At 36.8% G+C, this 20,047-nt stretch overlaps 1 protein-coding gene and 1 non-coding gene across 4 annotated transcripts in view; one reads left to right on the top strand and one right to left on the bottom strand.

Annotated features, from left to right (window-relative positions):
- NINL (ninein like) overlaps window positions 1-20,047 on the bottom strand; it is a 174,236-nt gene that overhangs the window by 47,899 nt on the left and 106,290 nt on the right. For all 3 annotated transcript variants that reach the window (XM_007476594.3, XM_056813792.1, XM_056813791.1), the window contains exons 10-12: window positions 18,914-19,047; window positions 16,209-16,349; window positions 806-980 (exon numbers count right to left, since the gene is read on the bottom strand). In XM_007476594.3, the coding sequence (XP_007476656.2) occupies window positions 806-980; window positions 16,209-16,349; window positions 18,914-19,047 (450 nt within the window). The remainder of the gene's footprint in view (window positions 1-805; window positions 981-16,208; window positions 16,350-18,913; window positions 19,048-20,047) is intronic.
- On the top strand, window positions 16,850-16,956 carry LOC130456611 (U6 spliceosomal RNA). The gene has a single exon (XR_008915682.1). It is a non-coding gene; the product is annotated as a U6 spliceosomal RNA (small nuclear RNA).

Here is a 20,047-nt window from a genome sequence, read left to right as displayed (position 1 = left end):
TCTGGCTTATATTTTTGTTAGATTTGTCTAAGTTTGAAAGGGTTATTTTGAAGTCATCCATTATTAGTTTAACTGTACCTGTACTTCTATAAATTTTTCCTTTATAATTCCCAATGTAGAACACTATTCCTGACACATAGTAGATACTCAATTGGTACTTGTTAACTAATTTTCTGGTAAGCAACAAGTAATTTTATTAGTTTAAATTATATTTGCGTATTTTATTTGGAAATTGGACACATGGCCTTTTCTCTATTATTTGGGTAAATGTGACCTGGTAAAGTCATCTTTTCCTTTCTGTGATCTAACACCACAGAAATAGGGGGGAAATGGGTAGGGCAAGGAAGATGATGGGGAGCAACATTTTGAGAACAACTAGCTATAGTGATTCAAGGCAGTTAGGTAGTACAGTAAATGGTCACATAAACTCAAGTTTACTCAAATGTAAAATGCTATTAACAACAGCACCTACTTCACAGGGTTGTTGTGAGCATCAAGTGGAATAATATTGGTAACAAAAGATCTTCACGCAGTACCTGGCATACAATAAGTGCTATGAGAATGCTTATTTCAACTTCTTTTTATCTCTTGAATGGAGCACAATTTTGGAATGTAGATAGACTCTAAGTGGGCTTTTTGACTAAGTTCTGGATCACTAGTTTGTTTGTTTTTTCCTTTTCTTTTTAAAACCCTTTTTAAAATAGTATTTTTTTCCATTAATCACTCAGACCCACATCTTCTAATGGTTCAAACCTTTCCATCCTTTATCACCGTACAGCTGACCCAATATGGAGGCCTTCCATACCTTCAAAGCCAAGGTCAACTTCTCCCGCAGGCACACCTCTTCTCCCTGTAGATATTCAATGTCTGCTTCAAGCTTGGTCCTCTGTCTGTTCACCTGCTGCCAGAGCATCTCTCGCTCCATCTCAATCTCAGAACGAATCAGCGACAGTTTTCCTCTGTAGTCCTCCTCTAGGTGTCTGTAACACACAAGTATCAATTCCTAGGTCAAGCCTTCCAGGTCCATTTGGGGCTCTCTGTGCCTCTCCTATGAAGCCTTCTCTGACCAGGACAACCAACATGGGTGTGAATTCCTGCTTCAATTAGAGTCAATATCAGATAGAATTTAATTGTTCTTTGGTTCTTATCTTAGCTCCTTATCTTCCCAAGTAAGCTCTTTGAAGGTGAAGAACATGTCTTATGTTCCTTTAAGATACTTCCCACTGTGTGACCCTGGGCAAGTCACTTGACCCCCATTGCCTAGCCCTTACCACTCTTCTGCCTTGGAGCCAATACACAGTATTGACTCCAAGATGGAAGGTAAGGGTTTAAAAAAAAAAAAAAGATACTTCCCAGTGTCCAAGAGTTTGGGGCATTAATGAAACGTTCAGCAAATATCTGCCAATTCAATAGGTGGCACAATGCCTATAGAGCATTGGACTGGGAAAAAGGAATACCTGAGTTTGAATCCTCACTCAGTTACTAGCTGTGTGATCCTGAGTAAAGCTTTCTAACTTTTCTCAGCCTCAGTTTCCTCATCTGTAAAATAACAACATCTACCTCACAAGTTATTGAGAAGATGAAATGAAATAAGATGAGTTAAAGGGCATTAGGAGGCAGTGAGGTGGCTCAGTGGATAAAAGAGTCATGCCTAGAAAAAGGAGGTTCTGGATTCAAGTCTGAGCTCAGAAACTTCCTACCTGTGTGACCCTGGGCAAGCCACTTAGCTCCCATTGCTTAGCCCTTACTGTTCTTCTGCATTGGAAATGAAACATAGTATTGATTCTAGGATGGAAGATTAGGATTTAAAAAAAATAAGTAAAAGGCATGAAAACTTTGAAGCATTATATAAATGCTAGATATTATTAATTATTCAATTCAGTACTTATTGAAAAGCTACCTTGTGCAACTGAAGATACAAGGATGAATCAGATAGTCCCTGCAATATAATGTAGCAAGGGATGGGAACTTTAGGGGATATATACAAATATGCAGAATAAAGAGTACAAAGTAGAATATACTAAGTCCACAGGGCAGATACAGAAAAATGTTCAGAAAAGCATATCTAAGTTGGGAAGGGAGTTGATAGTCTATGAAATCTTAATGGCCATTTTCCACGGAAATTTTTCCATGAACATTTCAACACCGACCACAAAATTTTGTTCTACCTTACTTCCCCCTTTCATATTATTCTTCCATACTTCTAGTATTCTGTGCTGTTATTCAGCCATTTTCAGCTATTATTGACTCTTTATGACCCCTAGTAAAGATACTGGAGTGGTTTGCCATTTCGTTCTCCAGCTCATTTTACAGATGAGGAAACTGAGGCAACCAAGGTTACATGACAAGCCCAGGGTCACCAAGCTAGTAAGTGTCTGAGGTTAGATCTGAACATATGGAAGAGGAGTTTTCTTGACTCCAGGCCTGATATTCTCTCCATTGTGCCACTTGGCTACCCCACCAGTATTCTATCTTATGACCAAAAGTAGATTGCTCTATCTGCCTCAAATATATGCTGTACTTTCACCCTTGACCTTGGTCATAAGGTTTCCTATATGAGAATGTCCCCCTCCCTTCTTCCCCTATATCCACCTGTTAAAACACAATCCATTCTTCAAAGCCCAGCACAAATGCTACCTCCTCCAGTAAGATTTCCCTGATGGGCTTTTCCCTAACCCCCAGAGACATAATGGAAGGTGTTCTTTCTTCTCTATGAATTCTTAGAGCACTTGGCCTTTATGGTTTCAAGCTGGAAGGCAAAACTCTTTTAAAAATGAGTTTAATGAAGGATGGTCATGGCTATATGCTTTAATCAAGATTTTTTAGGCAGGTGCTCTTTTGTATTTAGAGCATTCTCTTTTCTGTTATAATTGTTCGTATAGGATCACAGATGAAGAGTTGGAAGACACCACAGAAGTCATTTAATTCAACCTCCTCATTTTATAAAGGAGGAAATTGAGGTCCAAAATACTGAAGTGAATTCTCCTAAATTATACAGGAAATAGTTGGACCTGGGACATTTCACCCTAGAGCGACTGCTTTTTCCACTACGCCTTGATAGCTTCTAATTTTATCCCATCTACTAGAATATAACCTCACTAGGGCTAGGAACCTTTCTCTTCTATTTTTGTATCTCCCCCAGCACCAAACACAAAGATTTACACACTGCAGATTCCTAATGGAAATTCAAAATGGGATGTTAGCATGAAATGATGAAGAATGAAATGAGTAGACCAAGAGAACATTATATACAGCTACAGGTTTAATACTTGGAAGAATACTTGTGAATGTTCACCTCCAGAGAATGAACTGAGAAATGGAAAGATGAAAGAGATCATCTATATATACATATCTGTCTGCTGGATGATGTTTTCTACAATGTGGGAAGGGGATGGGCTGAGATACCTAGACAAAAATTCTATTAATAAAGAAAAAAATTTGAGAGCGATGTTATAGCCATATCACAGAGGGTCTTGAATGCTAGGCTGAATAGTTTAATCACAGCATCAGAATTTCTGAGGTGGTTAGAGCTCTCTCCCCTCACCTAAGAAAATTTGTCCAACCTCTACCTGGTCAGGATCCTGTTCACAACAGATCTGACAATGTTTGCTGGAAGAAATGCTGATTCTACCGTGAAAGGCAGTTCATTACTCTGTTAGAGGGCTCTAATTGTTTGATTTTCTTTCTTTATGTTTTCCTTCATAGAAGAAGAAAAATAACCCATAACAGAGTCATTGGAATCTAAATGAAATTGTACTCAACTGTGTTCAGCATCTGAGGCACCCAGCAGGGTGTTTAGGGTTTATGTTGCTGCTGTTGTTCGGTCCTTTCAGTCATGTCTGTCTCTTTGTGAACCCATTTGGGGTTTTCTTGGCAAAGATATTGGAGTGGTTTGCCATTTCCTTCCCCAGCTCATTTTACAGATGAGGAAACTGAGACAAATGGAGGTTAAGTGATTCGCCCAGGATCACGCAGCTAGTGTCTGAGTGCATATTTGAACTTAGATCTTCCTGACTGCAGACCTGGCACTTTATCCACTATGCACAAGAGTCCAGATTGAGTGTTTCCCCCTGTAATAATTCCCCAGCCTTCTTTCTGCTTTTTCTTTCATTCTACAGTGATGTGAAGAGTCCCTTTTCCTCAATATTCATAGAATTAAGTTACTCAGTGTCCTAAGAAGAAAACATGCATGATGAAAAACAATGAATCCTCAAAGCACTGAGAAGATCTCAGCTACCTGGCTGTCTGCTGAATATGTGCTCTGGTGGATCGCTTCATTCAACCTTCTAAGAAGCAGCTAGATCTCTATAACCCTGCATCCTGATGGCTGTGTGTGCTTGATTGGTTATGCCAGAGCAATTTGACCTGAAATGAATGCATAAAATTTCAAGTAGAAGGTCCAAAAATTTCAAAAAGGAGCATCCTCAATAATAAAACATGCTTGGGGCTAATTCTCAGGCATAGCTGGATATTGCAATGTGATGCCACTGAAAGTTTAATGACATTGGACTTAGTGGTTCAAGGTTTAAATCCTCCCTTTGTCACTTAAGCTCTACTGACCTCAGTTTCCTCACCAGTAAAATGAAATAGTTGTATTCAATGGACTCTCAGATATCTTACCTCCAAACAGTTCTTTAACTTGGAGTCTGTATACTTTATCTATAAAAATTTGATAAATATATTTCATTATAATTTGGTTTCCTTTGTAACTTCACATTTTATTTCATACATTTGCTTAGAATCTCATTCTGCAATGGATCCATCTGTATAAACCACAGACTACCCAAAGCTTTGCCCTAAAGGATAAGAATGGTGCCTGTTTAGGTTGAGGAGGCAGCCCTCCTGGGGACCCAAACAGAAATCTCAAGTCTCCCATACTACAGCTGCCTTGGTGAGGCTTGAAAAGCAAAATACCCAGCTCAGTCCTACTGAGGGATTAACAAGCCCTTAGAGTAATTTTCTGAGGGTATACCGTGCATCTCTTTACACCCTTCTGTGGCAGCTCATTAAGATTACAGGATAAGTTATTTCCTGCCTGTCATGTATCAGAATGTGATTATAAGTATAATGAGGTATTTGTTGAGTTAAATTGCTAAAGAACTGAACAAGGCATCTTTTTTTTTTAAACCCTTACATTCCGTCTTATATTGGCTCCAAGGCAGAAGAGTGGTAAGGGCTAGGCAATGGGGGTCAAGTGACTTGCCCAGGGTCACACAGCTGGGAAGTGTCTGAGGCCAGATTTGAACCTAGAACCTCCCATCTCTAGGCCTGGCTCTCAATCCACTGAGCTACCCAGCTGCCCCCACAAGGCATCTTTATCCTCCATCTTAGATTATGTCTAAGAAAAAGGAGATCATGCAAGAAGGAGGTGAGGGAAGGGCTTTTGTCCCTTTGTCCTCAGAAAGCCATATTGCTAATTTCCTAACAGAAACTATCAAGGAATCAAATTCAAAATGTGCACATTAACTATAACTCTTTAACAGTCAAGCTAATGAACCAATCAGTGGAACAGATCATTCAAAAACCATTTGCAGTTGGCTTCAGAATACATTATGTCTTTAAAAAAAAATTCCTGACTAATTGTGCTTTCCTTAGACTATTAAAATTATTGTGAATTCTTAGACCATACCAATGTAGGGGCAGAAAGGAGGGCCCATGCTGAGATGTACGGGGAAAGCTTATCTGAAATGTAAAAATTTCCACAGATAATCCACAAAGTAGATAAATACAAATATAAATTAACAATTCTAATTACATTAATTGAGGCATATAGTACATTTAATTCATTATTTTATTTCCGGTTAAAATCTAAAATCACATAGAAAAATCTCTTTAGAAAATTCTCAGGTACTTTTTCTTTTCACTTCCAAAGGTACTTTTCAAGTTGCCAGCTTTTTATGGTTTCATTTCTACTAATGAGCAAAGGAATTACTTAGTTAATTCTCTAGGCACTCCAGCTGAATCTCCCTCTATAAAAAAATAAAGGCTCTGAGGCTTTACAAAAAAAAAAAAGAATATGATGCTTAATTTGTTTTTCTCTAGTCCATCTAAGAGCCATTAGGCAGTAAGATAAGATGGGAATTATAAGCATGATGCCAAACAATTCTATTGAATATGCTGACCTTTCCTGACAGTCTCTTTCCATTATTCGGTAAGAGTGTCACATTTTTAATATAAATTTTCATCAAACTGAAATACCCACCCCACACACACATACACATCTTTATGGCTAATTTTTACAAAGTTTAGAACCAGGTGCATTCAGGAGTTCTAGCAAGTGCATTTTTAGATTAAAAATATGTGGAGTTTAGCAGCTGACACTGGGTGCCAAATTTATTGATACCAGTTTGATCTAATTGTACTCCCAAGAATTTGGCTAGCCAAAACAGATGACCTCAAAAAATGGAATTTTAAATGATGAACTTGAAGAGAGAGAAAGATAAGGAGAAAGATTGACAAATCAATACATAGACAAGAAGATAGACAGAGACAGATAGAGATGGATAGATGGATAGATGGATAGATGGATGGATGGATGGATGGATGGATGGATGGATGGATGGATGGATGGACAGACAGGCAGAGACAAAAAGATAAGACAGACAGACAAATAGAATATTAGCTTAAGCACTGTAGATAAAAATAAAGAATCTGTTAGCACCAAATGCAATGCATGTGATAAAATGTACATCAAATAACTTAAATAAACTTCAGGTTTGAATACAAACCTTTTTAAAAAATGACTTTGATAAACAGGTGCATTTGGGTGTGTATTTGAATCAGGCAAGTACTTAAAAACCCAACCTTAATATTTATCTAAAACTTGGTTCTTAAGAAAAATATCCAGCTCATAAGTTCCTTCCAATATAACGGTGCTTCTGGCAAAAACAACAGTTGAAACTTTGTGGTTTGATTGACAGAGTGCTGGGTTTAAAGTTAAGGACACCAAAGTTCAAATTCTGCCTCTGATGCTTACTTGCACTAACTATGTGAACATGGGCTACTTACTTAATCTCTAAGCCTTAATTCTCTCATCTTCCATTTGTTTTTAGCATTAGTTTTTGGCTTGCAAGACACTTGGCATACATTTCACAGTTCATGGTCAAAAGAACCTTGTGTGGTAGGTGCTATTACTATTTCTATTTTATAGACAGGGAAATGGAAGCTCAGAGAAATTAGGTCCCTTGTATAGGGTAACACAGTTGGAGAGAGTCTGTGGCAAGATATGAATCCAAGCCCAGTAGTACCTTCTTATCTACTACATCATGCTGTCTCTCCTCCATTTCTTCAGCTATAAAATGCAGATAAAATATGCAAAGGACCTACTTCATAGTGCTAGTCAAATCTGAATGTCCTCTCTAAAAGTTAGCTATTACCTATACTTTTATTCTTATTATGATCTCAATGATTACTATCATCCTTAAATTCTCTATAAAATTTACAACATGTTATATATGAGTGTAGTCACTCATTGTGACATCTCTTTGTGACATCTCTCAAGCTACAGGTGATCTAGTGAGAAGATACCTGGATCACAAGATTAGGAAACCTTTGAATGTAAAGCTTCCTCCTTTTGATCTGCTTAGCCTAATAAGAGCTTCAGATTTCAGTCAAATAAATGCTCATCAAAAGGTGAAATTTTAAGATTGAAATATCACAAACTATTCAAAGGAACAGGCTTTAAAAGTCTCATATCCACAAGGCTCCCCTAAGTGAAAGACTACCTCTAGAAAACTTTGATAGGAGGAGAGACTTGTAGGGGGATTGTCTAAAAGATGAAGTCCCTAAAAACACCAAACTATACTTCTATATAAAATGCAGGGGTTTTGTGACCAGAAAAAACCCTCAACCTTTAAAAATTGGATTCTTTGTGTTGATTTTTCTCCCTGTCATTGTTGGGGAGTAAAAATGGGAGAGACAGAAAATAAACTCTTATTCATTGGAAGTATAAAATTTTTAAAAATTCAGTTAATTCTTTAAAATGGTGTTTTATTTCTGTATGGTTACAATGCTTAACCTTGTTTACTTTTTAAATGGGGGAAAGCAACTGAAGCATCTTCCTAAAAGAAAGGTTATAAGAAGATTCTCAGTGCATCTTAACTGTAGGAATGAATGTCTTTTCCTACTTTAAAAAAAGAATTTAAAAAAATATACACAATACTGAGGCAGAGGGAAGGCTATCTTCAGGGAAGGGGAAAAAAGTGGGGACAGGAGACCTTTTTAGGGGAAGTGTGAGGTCAAAACTATTTTCATGATAATATTAAGACACATTAATTTCTAATTCAGTAAATGTTAATAGATATGACCCACATAAACAAAAGATCCTCAATAATTTTGAGAGTGAAAAGGACTCCTAAGACCAAAAAATTTGAGAATTTGCTGCTGTAGAGTCTTGTGCTTTATCCCTCTAAAGGATCTCACATATCTCAAAGGTCTAGAACATCAGAACCTTGAATGTGGAAAGAAGCCTTTGGCCAGACTTGTTGGTCTTCTCCTGTGAGCCTGAAGGTAATTACAAGATTGAGCAATCAAAGAAGTCAATTATCAATTATATGCCAATTATATGTCAAGCAGGCAATAGAACTGGAACCACACGACCTGGAGGGATCATTTGCTAACTAGCAGGTAGGCTGCTTGGGAAAGCTGTGAAATGAAGAGACTGATTATTTTACAGCAGCGTGATTAGCTGGCACTTTGGGCAAGAATCCACATGAGATTTATAACACTAAGATGGTAAACAACAGAATAATCTCTTCCAGGAACATGATGGAATGGTGCTGCTACTGTCAGAAGTTGCTACTACAATCAGTGGGGAAAGCTTTTCACATGGGTCAATATTACAAAAATGATATAAAGTAATAATAAAGTGGAGGACTTCCACGGAGACTGGAACAACCTCCAGGAAGTGATGCAGAGTGAGAGGAGCAGAACCAGGAGAACATAGTACACAAAGACTGACACATTGTGGTACAAGAGAACGTAATGGGCTTCTCCATTAGGGTCAATGCAATGTCCCTGAACAATCTGCAGGGATCTAGGAGAAAAACACTATCCACAAGCAGAGGACAAATTGTGAGAGTAAAAACACCGATGAAAAGCAACTGCTTGACTCTACAGGGGTTGAGGGGACATGACTGAGGAGAGACTCTAAATGAACACTCTAGTGCAAATACCAACAACATGGAAATGAGTTCGAATCAAGGACACATGTGATACCCAGTGGAATAGTGTGTCAGCTATGGGAGGGGTGATGGGAGGGGGAGGAGGAAAAGAAAATGAGCCTTGTTTCCAAGGAATAATGTTTGAAAATGACCAAATAAAATAATGTTAAAAAAAATGATATGAAGTGAATTTCCCTAAATATTTTCATTATTACAGCAGGGAGGGGATTTTATTGCTAATAATAACAAAACCTGTTTATTTTCACATATTCATCTAATGCTCTGGGTTTTCCTTCAGTAATGCATGGCTGTGAGCGTTGGAATATAAGGAAAGCTGAGCATGCAGTACTGATGCTTTCAGACTTTTGAGAGTCCCTTGGACACCAAGGAGATCACATGAGTCAATTCCTGAAGTCAGTTCAGGCTACTCATTCAGACAAATACTGAAGTGGAAGCTTTAATACTTTGGCCATATAACAAGGACACAGGCTCCCTGGAAAGGCCTCTGATGCTGGGAAACATTGAAGGCAAAAGGAGAAGGGATGAGCAGAGGATGAGGAAAAGATAATGTCATGGCAGCAATGAACCTGAACTTGAACTTGGACAGACTTCAAAAGATAGCAGAGAACAGAAGGATCTTGTGTGCTATGGAGCATGGGACAATGAACATTTGGACATGACCAAAAGCTGAACAACAAATGTATAAGGCTCTAGGGACACAAATATTTAAAAAAGGAAAAATGAGAGCCTGCCCTCAAGGAGCTAACATTCCACTTGAGTTACTCACCTTTACCACCATTAAGAACTAGTAAATGCTCATTATTGTTATCACTGTTGCTACCAAATTGCTTTGGAGACTATATAAACTGGATGGCAAGGTGGACAGAGTGCTAGGCTTGAAGTTAGGAAGACTTATCTTCATGAGTTCAAATCTGGCACCAGTTCAAATGGTCACACCATCTGTGTGACCCTGGGCAAGTCACTTAATACTGTTGCCTTGGTTTTCTCATCTATAAAATGAGTTGGAGGAGAAAAAGGCAAACCACTCAAGCATCTTTACCAGGAAAACCAAAAATGGGGTTACAAAGAATTGGACGCGACTGAACAAACAAGAAGCCTCTTCTCTGCCATTTCTGCCTACAGAGAAGAATCAAATTTAATATTCATATAGTAAGAATTCTATTTACATTTTTCTTCCTCAGATGTCAAAAAGCATTTTGCTTTAGCCAATTTAATGCATTTATGTAATTCTGTGTATTATCCAGAAATCCACTGGAGCCAGCTCTAAGAGCTGCTTTTTGAGTGAACACATAATTCAGAAAATCAAGGCTTCATTTATTATTCGATTGATTTTCAGACCTAACAAAGTGATGGAGAACATGTTAATACTGCAGATTAAACTTAAAAGTACGCTGTAGTATATTCCCATGACTCCCCCCATTGCTGAGACAATTGTTCAACACTTACTAACTCATTCCTCATGATACCTATCTGTGACCAATTCTTGTCTTCCTACTGGGCTATGATCCATGAGAGCAGGGCCCACATCTAATGAAAACTTTATATCTATCAAAGCCCCCAGCAAAGTGTCCTACATACCACCAGGAACTGAAACCTCTATCTACTCTATAAAGATGTAATAGTTTGTAATAATTAATTAGGATCATAATTAAATAGGACCATATTCTTTTAATATAAAAGGAATCTTAATAAGGTTTCATCATGAAATTTTATTATTAAATTTTTATTAATATTAATTTAATTAATGGATTAATCAAACTATCATTATTATGAAATCAAATTAAAACACACATTATTATATGAAATGATTGATTAATTAATGAAATTATTTTTATTTATTATTTATTACAATTGTGTTGTCTTAAGCCTAACCCAGTCTCTGAAAGTTTTAAGTTACTTGTCCAAGGTCACAGAAGTTTTAAGTAACAGATTAAGATTTCAATAAAAATCCTATCATGCCAAAGACTTTCTATGACACAAACATAAAAACTAATCCAGAAAAACCTCATGTTTGAGACACTCCATTCCTTGTCTTATAAATAAAAGAATTTTTAAAATACCAGCATAATCTCTTCATTTTACAGATAAGGCAACTATCAATCTATAATTATTAAGCACCTACTATGTGCCAGGCATCACAGTGCTGTGTTAAAGATACAAGAAGGCAAAAGAGAGTCCCTGTCCCCAAGAAGCTTATAATCTAATGGAAAAAAACATTAAAAAAATGCATGTGCAAATCAGAATAAACAGAAAATAATTCAAAAGAGAGAAAGCACTGGAATTAAGAAGGGTCAGGGAAGATTTCCTATAGAAGGTCAGATGAGGCTATGATCTGTCCAAGTTGACAGTGACAGAACCCACACCAAGAATCTAGTTTTTCTCTCACCCCAATAAGTGCAATTCTATGAAAAAATCCTATTTGCTGACTTTCTGGACCCCATGCTCAAGCCAGAATTCCATAATACCTTTAGACTAGTGGCTTTTGGAGCTACAGCCAATAAAGTTTCTTTCAATCACTTAACCAATGGTCCAAAAAAGTCAATGTCTTTGTGGTGGTGGTGGTGGTGTAGGATAACACTGGATTTAAGGAAATCACAAATTGCCATATCCCAACAACCCCTGCCCAAGCCTCCCTCAAAAGCTGTCTACTGAAATTCATGTTATGCAATTCTCACACACTAATTAACATGCGTTGCTAACTCCCCTCATAGCCTACCCTTCCCAAAAGGGACAGGAAAATCAAGCATATTAGTAATTTTTTTCTCAAAATAACAAGAGACACAAAAATATTAACTGGCATTTTCATAGTGCTTTATGGTTAAAAGAACTGGCACAATGGAAGGGGCAATGCCTTTGATGTCAAATGATCTGGGCTCAAATCCTCTCAAGAACTTCTGATATTACTTAGGTGACCCTAGGCAAGTCACTTAATCAATACCTCAGTTCTTGTGGGACCGAGGGGGAGTTGAACTAGATAGGTTATGATTGAGTGATCCCCCTGAAACTTCTATGAGCCAAGTAGTACAAGTACAATTATTATCTGCTTTCACATTGGAGGAAACTAAGAATCAGAGTTTAAATGACTTCTCCAAAGCTAGACATACAATAAATAATAGAGCAGGGACTCAAATCTTGTTCTTTTGACTTCAAGTTGTAAAGATTAAATTAAATTTCTCCCTTGATTGTGAAGATTAAATTAACTCCCCTGCCCATTTTTAGATTTAATCACCAAAAGTGTAAACATCCCACTTAATCATTGAGTAGGGGAAGGTCTGTGACCCACGTGCAGTAGTGGGTGACGAATCAGAATCAAACTGACTGGACCCTGGGCAGTTCTAAGAAAAGCTTCAACTGTAATTGGTAGACGTGAAAGTGGAGAAAGGCACAGGAAGTGACACAAAAGAAAATGTCTTTAAAAGGGAGTTATAACTTCCTGTGGTTGGTGAAGAATCTTCTGACTGGACCTGAGACCCTGTATGGGGTGAGACTGCCCTTTGGACTGACACATCGTGAGTGAAAAAGGCTGACTCCTTTCCTGGATATTCTGAAGAGACTAGCCTCAGGAGAGACCTATCCTCTTGAGAGAGGCTCCCTGCATCCCCAGGTCCTCAGCTACAAGGGCCAAGACCTCTCCGATTAAGGACTAAACTGTCCTGCCTGTTTTTGAGCCAGGGGTCAGAGCAAAATTCTTAGTGCTTAGGCTAGTTATCTTACCCTATCCTCGCTCTGATTTTCTACCTTTACTCTTTCTATATTTTGTAAATAAATCTCTTTGGAATTAATTAAATTCCTGGCAACCCGACTTGAATAATCCAGTCCAACCTTTTTATAATAAACCACCTTGTTCCCCCTTACAAAGTCTAATGCTGGTAGTTTCGGAAAAAGTCCTGACTAGTCTTTGAATCAGAAGAGAGGTCTGCTCCAATCCTTCCTCTGACCCTTCCTACCTATGATAACAGAAAAGCCATTTGATGTCTCAGAGCATCAGTCTTCTCATCTGTAACCAGGGATAATAATACTTTCACTGTTTAGCCCATAGGTTTGCTGTAAGGCTCAAATAAGACACAATGCACCTAAATATCATGTAAGCTTTAACTTTTATAATAATAATTATTATTATTATCATAGCACTGTTATAAGTATATTATGTAAATACACATAAGTATATTACATAAATAAGTACAAATACATTTATGTATATACACAGATGCCTGTATGCCCTCCCAATCTTAAAGCATTATACAAATGCTACCTATTATAATTTCTACCACACCATGAGGCTATCAATAAGAGGAATATTGGAATAAGGAGAAATATCCTTCCAAATTTTTTGAAGTCCTATTTTTCAGAAATGTTTCAAATCAAGGAAATGCTTTTTAATTTAAATTTTTAAGAAAAATTTAAAAACTCTTATCTTCCATCTTAGAATCAATACTGCATATTGGTTCCAAGGCAGAAGAACCAATAAGAGCAGGGCAAAAAGGGTTAAGTGACTCAGTTAGGGTCACATAGCTAGGAAGTATCTGAGGTCAAATCAGAACCCAAGATTCTTCTCCCTAGACTGGACTCTCAATCCTCTGAGCCTCCTAGCTGTCTCCCAAGTATAGGAAAGGATTTCTAGCAGGGCATAGCAAAGCAAGCTGACAGCCTGGGATGTTACAAAACCAGGATTCCACAGAGCTGGCTGGGCTAGCATTCTAAGAGAGTTGAGAATCTCCCTCAAGCTGGGTGGCAGACTGAGAGGCTGTGTGCCAAAGGGTCTCTCCTTTCCTACACAAGGCAGAACTTATGAGAGTGAAAGCTTAATGAAAATATAAGGGAGAGCTAGAAGACAAAGATCTAGACCTCCATTACTGAGCAACCCACTTATTTATACGCATTATACAACAAATTCCTTGCTTAGTAAAGGTTTTCCACATTTCTGAAGCCATTCAAAAATCCAGTTCTTGTGTCTGTTTTCCTTATCAAGAAAAGGACAAATGGATAACACAAGTATCCAGGTGTCAAAGGGGAAACACTTGCTGTTGCCTGACTAGTACTGATAAAAGATGCAAGATTGACTTCATGAAAAGCAAGAGAAAGGATTTATTCCCTCTACTGATCTCATACAAATATGCTTTCATTCCACACACCAAGATTTATGAAGTTTGGAAGCTAATCCATTTATCACCTAGGTTTATATACTGAGTCATCTATCTTTGCCCTTTTCCTGTCTAGTATCTATCCCTTGTGTCTTCTCAATTCTACCTTCACGATATCCCTCTCTTCTTCCTTTTAGTTCTCCTCACTCAGCTGCTATCCTAGCTAAGGTCTTAGTTTCTCTGCTTCCAGTTCCTCTTCTCTCCAATTCATCCGCCTCATAGTTATCAAAATAATCACACTTAGTTCTGATCACATCATTCCTTTGATCAAAAGTGCTTGTCCAACTGGCTAATGGATAAAATATAAACTCCTTATTCTAGCACTTAATGTCCTCCAGACTCTTCCTCACGCTTCTTTTCTAGCCATATTTCTAGCCTCTCCTTCATTAACTCTATATTATAGTCAAATTGAATGAGCCTTTCCTTGAACTTGATACTCTGTCTCCTCTTTTGATGTATTCACATAAACCATACTCCTTTCCTTGGAATGCCATCTTTCCCTTCAGAGGCTCAATTCATGTATCATATCCTCTGTAAAGCCTCCCCTGATCCACCCCCTTCCCAGCTGTCACTGTTTACTCACACCTCAGTTTACCTCGTATTATTATTATTATTGTATTGTCTTCAATTCAGTGTAAAACTCTTGAGAATAAGAACTGTTATTTTTGTCTTTGTATTCTTAGACACTAGCACACAAGCAGGTGCTTAATAAAGCACTAGTTGAAGTTAATTTAATTTGAGATGCCCAAATTCTAAAAAGAAGAAGAAAGAAATGGTGGGTGGACTTATAAAAGTCCTAACTATATATCCAAATGGGCACATTCTAGGTTTCAGGTGAATTAACTATATTAATGATAATTATGATGAGAGCTTATTTATATAGTGCTCTAAGATTTGCAAAGCACATTTTATGTATTGCCTCATTTGTTCCTTACAAACATTCTGAGAAATAACTGGTACTATTATACCCATTTTATGAGGAAACTTAAGGCTGAAGGAGGTTATGTGATTTGACAAGGATCATACAGCTAAGTGTCTAAAGCAGGACTCAATCTCAGGTCTTCCTCATTCAAAGTTCAGCATTCCTCTCATTGTACCTAGCAGCATTATCAATGTTACTGTCAATCAACCTCAGCCAAAAAGAAGAAATAACAGCAATAGTATTAGCATTTGTATAGCACTTTTAAGATTCACAAAGCACTTTACAAATATTATTTCACATGAACTTCACAATCATTTCACAAATGAGAAAACTGTAGCAGATGGAGACTATGTGATTTGCCCAGGATTATTTATTTAGTAGCTGAGATAAAATTTGAAGAGGGGTCTTCATGTTTGCAGATCCAGTGCTCTATACACTGTCACCTACCTGAAAAACTGCATTACCATATACTACAAACTCAAATAGAAACCCTGCAGGAAGCATAGTGACTTAGAAAAACACAAATTAACTTTATATATGTTGTATTATATTTTTTGTTGCTTTTGTTAAACATTTCTCAATTTCATCAAAAAAAGAAAACGTTACCTTCTGTCTTAAGTCAATATTAAGTATTGGGTCCAAGGCAGAAGAGTGGTCAGGGATAGGGTAACAAGTGACCTACCCAGGGTCACACAGCAAAGAAGTATCTGAGATAACATTTGAACACAGGACTAATTGCCAGGTCTGGCTCTCTATCCACTGAACCACCTAGATACCCCCTTCCAATTACAATTTAACCTAGTTCAGCCTCACTCGGAACTTTTGTTGCAGCTGGGCAATGAATTTGACACCTCTGGGGTACAGAAAGGACCAGAGGAACATAAGCACAATGCATATTGATATAGTGAGGAGAACCATGATTCAGTGGTCAACCTATAACCCCATGAGCCTGGCTTTACATACTTGATTTTGTTTTCATTGAGGTGCTCCATGGCAATGTGGCAGTCATCCATTTCTTTGACAAACTCCAAGTTCCGTTTTTCCATTTTCTCCAAATCATGCTTCAGTTTGTCTCTTTCCTTCACTGACTGCTCAGCTTGCCTTCTGTCCGTGGCAGAAGGAGATATTATTGAATTCAAATCACAACACAAACAGTTTTATTTTCTCCGGTGTGAACAGATTAAAAAAACAAAAAAGAACAACCCTCAATTGGTGAAGGTGGAATCAAGGGGAAGAGAGTGGCTATTTCCATCTTTTATAGAGACTGGGAGGCAGTCCTAATACTGGCTGGATAAGGACGCAAACTCAATCAAGTAAGCCAAAAGGGAATGAAACAGGTCAGAATTCTCTGAAATTAGCTCATCTTCTGATCTCTCTGGGTCACCATGGAGAGCCTGACCCAACACTATTCCTGTACAACTTTTAAAGTTCATTGATAAAGTCAGTGGGTTCTAAAAGAATTCTCCCTGCAAGTGATTTCTGAGGCTTTTCTTCTTTCCCCACTTGGAAAACCTGCTGATTACACTCCCAAAAGTTCAAAGAAAAAGGAGATTCAGTTCTTTTTAAAGTTCAGCTAACAAAGCTGTCTAAAATTGCTCAGTTCCATGCTCACTTTGGCAGTACATATACTAAAACTGGAACGATACAGAGAGCATTAGCATGGTCCCTACACAAGGATAACACACAAATTCACAAAGCACTCCATATTTTTTGCAAAAGAAAAACATATGATTTATCACTTGTTTATATGGCTTTATGATTTGGGGTTTGGGTTTTAAAAGATTATTAAAAAAAACTCAGTGGAATTGCACATTGGCTATGGAAGAGGATGGGAGGAAGGGAAAGAACATGAATTATGTAACAATGGAAAAATTTTTTAATTAATCAATTAAATAAATTTTAAAAAAGATTACAAAAATGAATAATATGGAAATAGGTATCACATGATAATACATGTATAACCCAGTAGAATTGCTTCTCAGCTCTGGGAGGTGGGACAGAACAGGGGAGGGAGAAAACATGAGTCATGTAACCATAGGAAAATACTCAAAAATAAATAAATAAATATTTAGAAATAAAAGAAAATTGCTCAATTCCAACTAGACTGTATCTTTTTAAAGGGTAGTAATTATGCTTATTTCCCTAGATTATTACAGAAATAGGTACTTAAAAAGTGTTTTGAACAAATAATCAATTCTAGATTGATTCAATTATTTACACATTTCTTAAATTATATGTTATTGCTTCCAGTTGTCATCTGGATTTCATCATCTTAATATAATCTTTGCTACTTTATATGGAAGCATAAAATTTAACATTTTTAAAGTGAGTTAAATTTCCCTTAACATTATTTCCTGTCTACTGCCTAAGGAACAGAATGTGCTATTTGCAATAGTTCCTATAATTTTTTAAAACATGAATCAATAAACATTAAAAAATCATTCCACTTATCTTTTTGGCAAATAGAGGGAATCTATTAATAGCTAAATCTCAAACAGCATTTGATTAAGCTGGAATCATAGTGTAATTGACATATTGTCCTTGTCCAAACTCTTATTTTGGGACTATATGATAGCTATGGGAATATTTTCTGTTTTACTTTTGGGGCCCAGAACTCAACAGAACTGAGAAGATCAAATTGATTTTTTTTAAACTTTCTTGGATTATGGAGAATTTTAAATTTTGATGATTAGCAAAATCAAATTTCAAAATAATGTTATTTCATATTTCTATTATCTTTTGGAATCTTGCTAGAATTTGGCTCAATTTGATACTAAAAGGCTCTTAACTTTAGAGATTATTGGTAGCTGACTCTTTTCAAATAGATTTCAGAGTCACTCAATTCATAAAGGAATGCTCAGGGTCATTCAAACCATGTTAAAACAAAAACTTGACAGGGGGTGTAAGCACTAGTTTTTGAGCCTGACAAGTCATAAATTGTTCAGGCTAGGAAAATGGCCTGCTAGGAAACTTTTAATTGTTTTTTTTTCTTCTGACATAGATACGAATAAAGTTAGATAAAAGAAAAGGTTCTGCAATTGGCCCATTTCAATATTGCCTATATAATAGTAATAACTCAAGAAATTTCCTCTGTATTTGGACAGTAGTCAGTCCTTTGCCCTTTGATCTGTTTCCCTTCTTCATCTCTTAATGTTCTATCTACCTTAAATGCTACCTATACCAGGAAGCAGGAAGAAGGAATCCCCAATTCCCTGTTTGGTAACAACCTTTCCCTCAGACTTTTTGTTTTATAATTCTCTGAAAAGATAATCAAATATATAGTACACTATAATTACTTGGCATCTTACTATATTATTAAATTATAAGATCCTTGAATGTTAGAATGGCATCTTATGTAAACTTTGTATCCCTCCTCCAAGTGCTAAGCTCAGTGTTGTACACACAGGAGATATTTAGTAAATGTTTATTGACTAAATGGTAAAAGAAAAGGTTCTGCACCACAGGCCACTCTCCTAAAGTTTGCTATTTCCCCCTGATAACCTAGAGATTCTCCAGGTGGATGGGTACGACCATTGGATCAACAGTCCCCCTGTGCCCAAGTAGATCACATCCCATAGGTTAGAAATTTTCAGTAAAGCTATCACAAAGATAGCGACAGTATTCCATCACAAGTCTGGGACTAACACACATGAACAGAAGGATCTTACAACAGATAGCAGAGTTCATGTCTGTAGGAGGCCAAGGCTGCCTGCTGAATGCCACCACCAGTCATCAACTCATTGTCAAAGGCCCACGTCAGTTCCAAAAGGTTCACCTTATTTTCCATGTTGAAGTCAAGGTTCTAAAAATAACAAAAATATCATCAGCATCATTTTTATGAGGCTGTTGCTAACAATAATCAACAAGTATTTATCAGAAACTTTCCCCCAAATAAGTTAAGTTAAAAAGCACTTACTGTGTGCCAGGCAGTGCCCTAAGTGCTAGGGACACAAAGAAAAAGAAAAATAGCCTTTGACCTCAAGAAGTTCCCAGTCTAATGGGGGAGATGACATGTAAACAACCATATGTAAACAAGATATAGATAGGAATATAGATATAGGGAGAAAGAGACAGATAAATATCAATTAGACATAAAGAGATGGATATAGATATTGATTAGATAGATATGGATATAGAGATAAGTACAGATAAAGATATAGATTGGAGAGAGAGATTAGGAAAATATAGAGATAGACATGGAAAGAGATGAATAGGTATAGAAATAAATAGATAAAGCTATAGATTGGAGAGACAGAGATAAGATAAAGAGACATGGATAAATGGAGATAGATAGATAGATAGAGATTGAGTAGATATAGAGATAGACATGGAAAGAGATAGATGGATAAGTATAAATATAGATATAGATTATAGACATAGATAGAGATTGGAGAGATAGAGATAAGATAAAGAGTGGAGAGAGACAGAGAAATGGAGAGGTATAAATCTAAATGAATCTCTAGATTCATTTATTAAATGAATAATAATTATTCATTTATTAATCATTATCAAGTAATTATTATTAATTACTATTAATTAATTATTATTATTAATTATAAAAGTAAGATTCTACTAAATCTAGTAGAATCTCTAGATAGAGATTAGGTAGTTAGATATTGATAGAGGTAGATAGATATATACAAGATGAAATGGAGATATCTCAGAGGAAAGTAACTACCATTAAGATGAACCATTAAAGACTTTTTGCAGAAGGAATAATTTTAACTGAAACTTTAAAGAAGCCAAGGAAGCCTGTTATTTATATAGCAGTTCATATATACAAGGTATCCAGAGTATTAGTG

This window comes from Monodelphis domestica, chromosome 1 (assembly GCF_027887165.1).
Source record: "Monodelphis domestica isolate mMonDom1 chromosome 1, mMonDom1.pri, whole genome shotgun sequence".
Taxonomy (NCBI): Eukaryota; Metazoa; Chordata; class Mammalia; order Didelphimorphia; family Didelphidae; genus Monodelphis; species Monodelphis domestica.
This window is presented reverse-complemented; position numbering and strand designations above follow the sequence as displayed.